Source organism: Chrysemys picta, chromosome 13 (genome assembly GCF_011386835.1).
Source record: "Chrysemys picta bellii isolate R12L10 chromosome 13, ASM1138683v2, whole genome shotgun sequence".
NCBI classification, from domain to species: domain Eukaryota; kingdom Metazoa; phylum Chordata; order Testudines; family Emydidae; genus Chrysemys; species Chrysemys picta.
Window position 1 is genome coordinate 11,394,309 of NC_088803.1, and position 12,206 is coordinate 11,406,514.

The 12,206-nt window shown below is 45.6% G+C and overlaps 1 protein-coding gene across 1 annotated transcript; it reads right to left on the bottom strand.

The window, feature by feature from the left end:
• Positions 1-8,270: 8,270 nt before the first annotated feature.
• On the bottom strand, positions 8,271-9,767 carry LOC101939339 (olfactory receptor 4M1-like). The gene has a single exon (XM_065566747.1). The coding sequence runs from the start codon at positions 9,221-9,223 to the stop codon at positions 8,285-8,287; it is 939 nt and encodes a 312-aa protein (XP_065422819.1). The 5' UTR covers positions 9,224-9,767; the 3' UTR covers positions 8,271-8,284.
• Between the last annotated feature and the right edge of the window lie 2,439 nt (positions 9,768-12,206).

Genomic DNA, 12,206 nt, shown 5'->3' on the forward strand with positions numbered 1-12,206 from the left:
AAAGTAGGAGACTGAGTCATGGTCTTAAAGGCGCTCCAGGCCCATAAAATGGAAGCGTCGTGGGAAGGACCATTCACGATCCAGGAGCTCCTAGGAGCTGTTAACTATCTCATAGCCTCCCCCACCTCCAACATAAAGCCTAAGGTATACCATGTTAATTCTCTTAAGCCCTTTTATTCCAGAGAATTAAACGTTTGCCAGTTTACAGCCCAGGAAACAGATGACGCGGAGTGGCCTGAAGGTGTCTACTATGAAGGAAAAAGGGATGGTGGCGTGGAAGTGGTGAACCTCTCCGCGACCCTTGGACGTCTGCAGCAACAGCAGATCAAGGAGCTGTGCACAAGCTTTGCACCAATTTTCTCAGCCACTCCAGGACGGACCGAACGGGCATACCACTCCATTGACACAGGTAATGCTCACCTAATTAGAACCCCACCCTACCGGGAGTCACCTCATGCCCAAACTGCTATACAAAGGGAGATCCAGGACATGCTACAGATGGGTATAATCCACACCTCTAACAGTGCATGGGCATCTGCAGTGGTTCTAGTTCCCAAACCAGATGGGGAAATACGCTTTTGCGTGGACTACCGTAAGCTAAATGCTGTAACTCGTCCTGACAACTATCCATTGCCACACACAGATGAGCTATTGGAGAAATTGGGACATGCCCAATTCATCTCTACTTTAGACTTAACCAAAGGGTACTGGCAAGTACCACTAGATGAACCCGCTAAGGAAAGGTCAGCCTTCGTCACCCAGGCAGGGGTGTATGAATTCAATGTACTCCCTTTCGGGTTGCGAAATGCACCCGCCACCTTGCAAAGACTTGTAGATGGTCTCCTAGCGGGATTGGGAGAATCTGCAGTTGCCTACCTCGATGATGTGCCCATTTTTTCTGATTCATGGACAGAACTCCTGGAGCACCTGGGAAAAGTCTTAGAGCGCATCCGGCAGGCAGGACTAACTGTTAAGGCTAAAAAGTGTCAAATAGGCCAAAACAGAGTGACTTCCCTGGGGCACCAGGTGGGTCAAGAAACTATAAATCCCCTACAGGCCAAAGTGGATGCTATCCAAAAGTGGCCGGTTCCAAAGTGAAAGAAACAGGTCCAGTCCTTCTTAGGCTTGGCCGGATATTATAGGCGATTTGTACCACACTACAGCCAAATCGCCGCCCTGCTGACAGACCTAACCAGAAAGAAACAGCCAAATGCAGTTCAGTGGACTGATGAGTGTCAAAAGGCCTTTAACCAGCTTAAGGCAACACTCATGTCTGACCCTGTGCTAAGGGCCCCAGACTTTGACAAACCGTTTCTAGTAACCACAGATGCGTCCGAGAGGGGCGTGGGAGCAGTTTTAATGCAGGAAGGACCGGATCAAGAATTCCATCCTTTCATGTTTCTCAGCAAGAAACTGTCTGAGAGGGAAAGCCACTGGTCAATCAGCGAAAAGGAATGCTACGCCATTGTGTATGCGCTGGAAAAGCTACGCCCATATGTTTGGGGACGGCGTTTCCAACTACAAACAGACCATGCTGCGCTACAGTGGCTTCATACTGCCAAGGGGAATAACAAAAAACTTCTTCAGTGGAGTTTAGCTCTCCAAGATTTTGATTTTGAAATACAATACATTTCAGAGGCTTCTAACAAAGTGGCTGATACACTCTCCTGGGAAAGTTTCCCAGAATCAACTGGTTAAAAATTGTTCTTGGAATGTGGAACATATTGTTAGTTTTTATATAATCAGTAGTATGTCTAAAGGTGCATGTGTCTTATTAACTCTGCTTTCTCCTAGAGTTCCAGGAAGAAATCACAGCCAGTGTGGAACCGGCTGTCCAACACTATCTGTGATTTGGGGTGTGTGTCATAACTATAAAGGGAAGGGTAACAGCTCTCCTGTGTACAGTACTATAAAATCCCTCCTGGCCAGAGACTCCAAAATCCTTTTACCTGTAAAGGGTTAAGAAGCTCAGGTAACCTGGCTGACACCTGACCCAAAGGACCTATAAGGGGACAAGATACTTTCAAATCTTGGGGGGGGGGGGGGGGAGGCTTTTGTTTGTGCTCTTTGTTTTGGGGGTTGTTCGCTTTTGGGACTAAGAGGGACCAGACATCAATCCAGGCTCTCCAAATCTTTCTGAACAAGTCTCTCATATTTCAAACTTGTAAGTAAACAGCCAGGCAAGGCGTGTTAATTTACCTTTGTTTTCTCAACTTGTAAATGTACCTTTTACTAGGATGTTTACCTCTGTTTGCTGTAACTTTGAACCTAAGGCTAGACGGGGGTCCTCTGGGCTCTTTAAGTTTGATTACCCTGTAAAGTTATTTTCCATCCTGATTTTACAGGGAAAATTTTTACCTTTTTCTTTAATCAAAAGCCTTCTTTTTAAGAACCTGATTGATTTTCCTTGTTTTTAGATCTAAGGGGGTTGGATCTCGATCCACCAGGAGTTGGTGGAAGGGAGGAGGGGGGATGGTTAATTTCTTCTTGTTTTAAGATCCAAGGGGTTTGGATCTGTATTCACCAGGGAATTGGTGAAGGTCTCTCAAGGCTACCCAGGGAAGGGAATTAGCTTTGGGAGTGGTGGCAGCGGACCAGATCTAAGCTGGTAGTTAAGCTTAGAAGTTTTCATGCAGGCCCCCATATTTGTACCCTAAAGTTCAGAGTGGGGAAGCAGCCTTGAAAGGAGTCATAGCAGGGTTGGGATAGCAGGGGGCTGTGGGTCGGGAGTGAGGGGCACTGTCAGAGTTGGGGTGGGGAGCCCAGGGCTGGGCTAGCAGGGGCTGTGGGTTGGCTTGAGGAGAGCTGGCAGAGCCAATGCGGGGGGTTTAGTGTAGGAGGGGGGTTCTGTCGGGCCTGATGGGTAGCCAGAACTGGAGAGGGAGGGCTGGTGGGGACAGAAGGAGACGGGAGGACAGACTGACACTCACCCTGCACTGCTTCCCACGGCCAGGTCCCATCTCCGTTCCCGCCTGCCTCATGGCCCAATTCTCTCATTCAAGCCCCTGCTATATTCCCTCTGGGGCCCCCATGGGAGCTCTGGGAGCCGGCCGAGGTGGGGAGTGGGAAGCGGGTGTAGCTCAGCATCTAGGGGTCCTCATTAGCTGGGACTGGAACTACATTGCTAGGCTGCAGAGCTGTTCCTCTCACTATCCCCATGTTTGCTCAGGTGGGAACTGAGTCCCTGTGACCGGGGTTCCAGGGGGCCAGGCTGAGATTGCTCAATTAGGGCAAACTGCAAAGAATGGGGCAGACAATCCCCAAAATTGGTGGTTATTCTAATACTTAGATTCACCAAGTTAGAAACAAATCAGCTTCTGTAATAGCTCACTGGTTACTCAGAAGACAGAAATAAGTTCCCTTAAAGCAACCCAGCCTTGGGTTCCCACCCAGACAGCCAAATCAAATATGATGAAGATTACTGAAAATCTTGTTCATTATATAAAAAGTTCTACCAATCCCAAAGGATCGGACACAGTACCCACCAAGTTAATGAATATCTTACCCAAATAAACACTTACAGCCAATTCTTATTAACTAAACTAAACTTTATTAAAAAGAAAAGAGAGAGAGAGAGTATTGGTTAAATGATCGTTATACATACAGACATGAGTAGAGTCCTTAGGTCAGTTTCATCGTAGAGGTGGTGAGCTTTAGAGATGCCAAAAAACTCTCCAAGATCAGAGGGGCAGTTCACACCTCATCAGGGCATGTATGGGACAAACCCAGCCCAGCCTCACAGGAACAAAGGACACTGGCCTAGGCAGCAACCAGAGATCTGTTTGACTCTTGAGTGAGTCACCCCCCTTCCTTTTGTCAGTTTGGACTGCGAGGAGGTAATGCTCACCTGACCCTAATGGGGGGGGGGGGGGGGGGGGCGGGGGGAGGGCAAAGCCAAGAGGGAAGAAAGGACATGATAACAGGGAGAGATGTTTGTCATGCTCTTCCTCTCTCTCTTCCACCTCCATCTACAGACATCACCACCAAGCGACTGAAGTGCTGATCAGAGGGGACAGCCTAGCTGAAGCCTGTGGTGAGGAGCATCAAAGTTTGTAAAAATACTGAAAGTGTTAAAATCAGCTTAGAATGCGTTTTGCTTTTATTTCATTTGACCAAATATGACTTGTTATGCTTTGACGTATAATCACTTAAAATCTATCTTTGTAGTTAATAAATTTGTTTTATTCTACCTGAAGCAGTGCATTTGGTTTGAAGCATGACAGAGACTCCCCTTGAGATAACAAGCCTGGTACATATCAATTTCTTTGTTAATTTGACGAACTCATATAAGCTTGCAGTGTCCAGTGGGCATAACTGGACACTGCAAGATGGAGGTTCCTAGGGTTGTGTCTGGGACCGGAGATATTGGTTAGTGTCATTTGGTCTCACAATCCAAGGAGCAGCTTACATGCCAGGAGTGGGGGTTCTCACAGCAGAGCAGGGGAAGGCTGGCTCCCAGAGTCAAGGATTGGGGTGACCTAGCAGATCACCGCTCCAGATAACAGCAGAGAGGAACATGACACCATCTTCAGTCATTTACAGGTTGTTAACTATACATTTCAAAGAGAAATACAAACAATGATATTACTACATTCACAGTTCATCTAAATGTTAACAGAATACAGTGATAGGAATTGTTTGGTTACATTGTCAACCACTGAGAAGATATAGGCAAACATAGACGGCTACCATCACTATCTTCTTCCAATTCTTTAACAATACAAGTTTACGTTCCAAAGCTCTAGTCTATCTAACATGGAATGGCCCTAATTACCACTTACATATTCTTTAATATGTCTCTAAAGGTTGAATCTGGGTCAATTAGACTGCTAGTTGTGTATCCCTTTCTGGCCCTGCATCACAGTCCTGCTGTCCCCAGATGGGGAAACTGAGGCATGGAGCGAGGGAGTAAAGTCACGGCACCCCAGGAATGGAACCCAGGAGTCCTGATTCCCCCACAGACAGATCACCACTCCCCATTATAACTATTAACCAGGGCACTCAGCTAAGTACAACTCATTGCCCCAAATCAAGCCAAAGGGGGAATTTGAACTGCGGGGGTGGGGGGAGGTCCAATTTCCTAGGGGAGCGCTCAACTCATGGGCTCTGAGCTATAATGACAGACACACTCAGACAGAGCAGGGCTCACCCCACCAGTAGGGGCAGCAGGGACACCCTCCCCCCGCAGCCAGCCATAAGCCCCCCACAAAACACGCCCAGGGACTGGCTGCAGAGACGAATGAGCCACAGCAATGCCTATCTGGAGGGTCCCACCCTGGCCAAGCTGTGAGCTACGGCTCCATAGCCACATCAGGACCAAGATGCTTCCACACACGCCCACCAGCAGACATTTCAGTGCCTTAGGAATGTTGCTGGTTGTTACACGTAGCTGCCTAAAGGGGTTAGGTGCCTCCCAGGTTCAGTTGCAGCTGAGTGGGGGAGGGAGGTGGAGTTGTCAGGATCTCATGTAGCCTAAATGTGAGAGGTAGGCTCCTAAGGTGGCGGCTGGGTGCTGGATCTAGACGCTAGTGCCCTCAGGAGACACCACAGCCCACAAGTTGGGGATGTTTGGGGTGAGATCCCCAGGGGTATCGAGGCTCTGTCTCCCCGCAGGCGGGCTTCACAAACTCAGCCAAAAAATCTCTAACAAAGGAGCTTCTACCAGCTGGTCAGGAGACCCCACAATGTCCTGGCCACCCACAAACCCCCTGGTCAGAGTTATCCAGGTGTGATCTAGAAGGAGAAATGTCCTGTATGGAGGAGGAGGACTGAAGATAGGTGGGACGCTCAGCATGGTGGAGGAGATACTGGGAGATGCAGAAGACCCCCAAGGGTGTTCCAGCAGGAATCAGGTATTCAAATTCCTTAGGAGGCTTCATAAACCCACCCTTGGGATCTCATTGCAAAAGCTGACAGCTCTGAGCAGTTAAGGAGAAGATCCCTGTCAGAAGGGAGCTGCTGGCCCCTGTCTATTACCTTTGGTTGTCCTGGTATTTGGAAATTGGAAAGTCCAGACCCCCACTGAGGTTATTGATCCATACTGGAACAGCTTCAACGGGAGACATTCCCACAGCAGGTTATCCCATTGCCCAGTGGTGTAACTGTGCTGCTATAAAGCAAGAGACCTGGCTTCCTATTCCTTCTTCACACCATGGAGATGGGGGTCTTGAGTCTGGGGCTTTCACATTTCATTTTGCGTAGAATGAATATTTCCATCTACCCTCCCACTCCACATGCCCCCCCCCCCACAAATTTCCAATTCACTTAGTATTTTATGGAATTTTTCAACTTGGTTTCGGTTGTCCCAATTTCAACCCCACCCCTGCTTTTTTCGAAACAGCCAGCAAACTGCAAAATCAGTGATTCACCCAGTTCAGTAGCCACAAGGAATACTGATGTGATTCGCCCTCCTTGAGTGCATAGTGCCCACAACAAGAACAACAAGAACAACCCAGTATTGATTTAGGTACGGTAAACACCTGGCTATGCAGCACCTGGCACAACGGGGCTCTGATCTTGGTTGGAGTCTGTGCAGCACCTGGCATAACAGGGGCTCTGATCTTTGGGTGCTTCTTTATGTGATACTCTAATAGAAATAAAGATTTCAATGGAACTTGGGCAGTTTACTCCAGCTGAGTATCTCTCACAGTGGTTTGCAAATTTTTTCATTTGTGAAACTCTGAAATACTTTGAATGGAGGTGATATAGTCTACAGACCTCCAGGGGTCCATGGACCACAGGTTGAAAACTACTGATCTATCATATCTGTGGGTGGTACAGTGAAAGCCATGTAAAGGAGATGGATGGGCCAATTGCATTACAGTTACTGGAACCTGGCCAGGCAAATTCCTTGGTGGCTTTGAAAATCTGACTCATGGGGGCAGAGTTAATGCTTTGAGTGCAACATTTTCCTGAACTGCATGTCTTTAGTTTTGCTGTCTTTATGTTCTCTTAATGTACAGTTGTGGGATGGAGTGTCCTATGCCATTAAGCAGGGAAATTGGAGAAGGAAAAATAGAAGAGGAAGCTACTTTGCTCTCTGGGGCTTTGAAATCTTGCTAGGAATTGGCACATAGGACAGAGTAAAGGTTACATTTGAAGGGATTTTTTTATTTGCTTAAAAATAGTTCCATATTGACAGTTCTCTCTCAGTCCACCTCATGCTCTTAATGAAATTCTCACGCACCCATATTCACAACTATGTAATTCCTCACAAGATACTCCAGAGATAATCTAGATTTACCCCACATAGAATAAATAATCAGTACACGGTTGCTCCATAAATACTACAGAGCTATTCCACGGATATGACAAAATTACTACATTGTTATTACTCTGTAGATACTACAGAGTTAAACAAAGTTACTATCTATATAATACTGATTTGCTACACAGTTCTTAAACAGATTTTATAAATTTAGTACATAGAGTCTATACAGTCAGTTCACATTTTTCGCTGAGGTACTACTTATGTACTATAGAATTGCTCCACAGATACTAAAGAATTACACAATGTATCATACAGGGTTAGTATATACTTATTCCATAGACATTACAAAGTTACTACTGAGTTGCTCCACACATAATACAGAGTTCATTCATAGATGCCACAGAGCCATTAAAATGTTACTCCATTGCTATTACAGGTTTACTCCATATATATGAAAGAATAAATCCTGAGGTACTACTGTATTTCTATATAGATACTACTGAATTACAGTTACCCAGCCAATAGTGTATGCTTACCTCACATTTACTACAGAATTACTCCCTGGCTTATACAGAGTTACTAAAAAGTTACTTGATAGATACTATAGACTTACTGCTGAGTTTCTCCACAGATACAGTAGAGTTACTCCATATGTAAAATAGAATTACTACAATGTTAGTTCACATATACTACACAGTTACTAAAAAGTTACTCCTTTGACATGGAAATTTAGTTTATAGGTATTACATCGTAAGTACATAGATATTAAAGAGTTACTACAAAATTGCTCCATAGATATCATAGAGTTACTCTGCAGACACTACAGAATTACTTCACAATTACTCCATAGATACGTGAGACTTGCTCCATCATTAGTCCATAGATCGAACCACATTACTCCAGTGTTACTCTAGTGTAATTCAATGCAGATTCTGGCTCGTCACATTGATAAAAATGTATAGATTCATCAGTTAAGAGCCCAGAGGAGACTGTTGGGATAATCTAATTTGACACATGCCAGAGAAATTCCCTGAAATAATTCCAAACCCTGCACTTCTGTATTTTGACTTCCTCCTATTTCCCGCTCCAGAGCCCATGTCTACTCAGCAACCTCTTCATTGCACTGATGATCTCTTTGTTCCTGAGTGTATAGATCATGGGGTTCATGAGCGGGAAGACAACAGTGTGGAACACGGCCACCACTTTGTCCAGGGGGAAGCTTCGGAAGGGCCGGCAGTAGATGTAGATGGCTGGGCCAAACATGATGAAGACGATGATGATGTGGGTGATGCAGGTAGAGGCCGCTTTGCTCATCTCCTTTGAGGGGTCACCCGCACGCAGCCGGACCAGCAGAGCCCCATAGGAGATGAGCAAGAGGAGGAAGCACATCAAGGTGGCCAGGCCACTGTTGAAGAACATGAAGAACTCCAGCATGTAAATGTCAGTGCATGCCAGCTTGATCACCTGGGTGATGTCACAGAAGAAATTGTCCAGCTCGTTGGGGCCACAGAACGGCAGCCGGATAATCAGCGCCACCTGCAGGATAGAGTGCGTGAAGCCTCCGGCCCAAGCAGCCCCAACCAGGGCACAGCAGACCTCCCTGCTCATCATGCTGGCATAGCGCAGGGGATAGCAGATGGCCACGTACCTATCAAAGGCCATGCCCATGAGCAGAAAAACTTCCGCCCCTCCTAGGAAGTGTAGGAAGAAGAGTTGGGCCATGCAGCCCCCATAGGAGATGTTCTTGTGATGGGAGAAGAAGTCAGCCAGCATCTTCGGGGGGGTGACGGAGCAGTAGCAGATGTCCAGAAAGGCCAGGTTGGCCAGGAAGAAATACATGGGGGAACCCAGGTGAGGGTCACCCTGGATGGCGAGGATGATGAGGATGTTGGCTGGGAGGATCATGGAGTAGAAGATGAGGAACAAGACAAAGAGGAAGAGCTGGATCTCCCGGGTCTGGGATAGCCCCAGCAGCACAAACTCCGTCACCCCTGTGCTGTTTCCACGCTCCATCCCTGTAACACACCCACATGGTACATTATCATTGCTACAATTGTTGACTCGAGCAGTTAGCCAAACATTCAGTGTTTAGTGGGAATTTCTGGTTGGGAGGGGAATTTGTTGACGGAGTCAGGAATTTCTTTGATGCAATCCTGCATATTTACAGAAAACATACAAGTACTGTTTCCCTGAGCACAGGAGGAACCAAACAACAGGAGAAAGTGTCTTTGATCACCACTCAAATCCTCTTTCAGCCGGCATCCTAGCCTGAAATTTTGCTCAGTCTCTCGGCTTCTTTCACCTTCAATCTCTCTGTCCAGCTCCTCATTCAAACACACCCCCTTACCCAAACAATACCCAGCAAAGCCATCCACCCACATAATTCCCATTCCTGGATGGACTAACATTTGCCTTTGTTTTCTCTCTCACACCTATCCTAAATGAGGGGCAGCACTTATTTCCCACCCATCGATACCTACAATCCAACACCGGACGTGGCCTTGCGATACACAGACATCCTGTACTAGGCTTGGAAGTTTGAGATTTTTATTGTCCAATGTCTGTTGATGTCGATTTCATCAAGCACACACACAAGCCAATGAAAAAAGATTTTCCATCAATAATAATGAAAATTTACAAAGGCAAAGGAAGAAAAATGCTGTGAAAGAACGTATTTGAATTTGACTTAAGGACATTTACTTTGTATATTTTCACATGTGATGTTGACCATTTGTATTTTAATAGTTATAAAGATTTAACATTTTGAATCTCAACATCTGCTGTCATGAAATAATTATTATCACCATTGTTTGATTCCCCCCTAATTTCCTGTGTGAAAATGTATATTGCTAAACATCCAAAAATGACTTCAAAATAAACATCACTATTATCTGTGTAGATTATAACAAAATAAAAATGGAATTCTGCTGAGTATGTATAACACAGGCCATAGGAGTTCACTGGATATGTTCTGGTTTGAATTAGAGCAGATCTTTGAGAAAAACAGCCCCTCTTGATTTAAAAATTGTCCCTGATGGAGAATCCCCCACATACCAACAAGATTTAACCCATCCAACACATAATTATAATTTATTAATTGTATTGGGGGCAGGCATTTCCATGAGTATCGCAAAACATTCTGGCAAAAAACTAGCACTAGCGGAATCAATGGAGCCCACGTTATATGGATTGATGGCTAGCGGACAGATCTTAACAAGTAGTCATCAATGGCAATTCCTCATCTGGTGGGTTGTTTCCAGTGGAGTTCTGCAGGGATCGGATCTTGGTCTGCGGCTATTCAACCTCTTTAACAGCAATAGGGAAGTGAATATAAAATCACTGGTGATCAAAGGCCGATGACACCACTATTGGGAGAGTGGTAAATAATGCTGAGGCTGGGGCAGTCACACGGACTGAGCCGGATCGCTTGCTGATCCGGCCCCATTCAAAAAACTGTTGGAGTACAGCCAAATTGAAAGTTATACATCATGCCTACAGAACGGGGGACTGTGTCCTGGCAATTAGGGACAGAGAAGGATTGACAGCTCAGCATGGACGAGCAATTCACCTTGATGTATTAAGAGGGCTGTGGTGAGCAGGAACCCAGCACTGTACTGGGCATTGGTGAGAGCGATACTGGAATCCTACGCCCAGCTCTGGGATGCACGTTTTTAAAAGGATGCTGGCAAATTGGAGGGGTGGGGGCATAGAGAGCCACAAAAATGATCTGAGGGCTGGAGAAAATGTCTGGCAGTGAGAGATGTAAAAGGCTCAATCCTTTTAGTGACTGAAAAAGAAGATTAAGAGGTGATTTGCTCACGCTGTATAAGGACCTTTCCAGGGAGAAAAGACCAGCCACTAAAGGGTTCTTTAATCTAGGAGAGAAAGGCAGAAGAAGAACTAATGGCTGGAGGTTAGTGGTGGATTGTCCATTTTTTGGTTTCTTCAGATCCAGACCTTTCTGGAAGATGCTTTAGTCAAACACAAGTGATGGGGTTCAATACGGGGGCAGTTGGGTGAAATCCACTGGCCTGGATTATACAGGAGTTCAGACTGGATGGTCTAGCGGTTGCTTCTGGCCTTTAAATTTATGAATCTAAGAATCAATGAATGTATGAATTATGGTAATGTTTAGGGGTTACTGAGGTCAGACCTCCAAATATGTCGGGCGCTGCATAGACCTGACCAAGGTCATGGCCCTCCCCATTATTTATGTATTCTATTATTTATGTATTTATAAATTCCTTTATGTATCTGTTCATTTATTTGTTCCTTCTCCGTTTCTCTCTACATTCGTTATTTACCTGTCCATTTATTTCTCTTATTTTCTGATTTATTCCTGATGGCCATCATGTCTGGCTTCCATCACCTCTGTAGTAGAAATGGAGCCTGAGACATAAGCCCTTTTATCAGAGGGCCAGTCTGAGGCCCGAGGCCTGAATTAAAGTAGTTGTCGAGCCTTGCTGACATAAAGCAAAGTTAGCAAAAGTCAGGCTGTGAGTAGACGTCAGACTATGCCTGTGTGCACACTCTCAGAACTTGGCAAGAACAGGGCTGATATTGCTGAAAAACACATTCCAAAGAAGTACTAGGCACAGGACACTCATGCAAACACACTGCAGAAGTGTGGTACCAGAACATCACGATACTAAGTATGGTACAAACACACCCTCCCAAAGATAACAAGAACACATTGACCCCTGCTAAAGGTAAGGTCAGGATGACAGGGTGATGGATAGAGATGTTTTGATTGAACCAAAATATACAAGGTAGAGGTAGTAACTAATGACGTCAGAGGGTTGTAATTGATGAGGGGCAATATGTTACTTGTTTGTATTAATGTATAAAATGGAGTCTCAGAGGGAGTGTCTGTGGCTGGCCTAGGGGGCAGTGGAAAGTCCCGCCAGTGAGTGAGCTGGTCCATCGTGATGGGCATACATGTGTTAGTGGTCCTGTAGAGTCTATGGGATACTAGGACCTGCTTCATTGACAATAA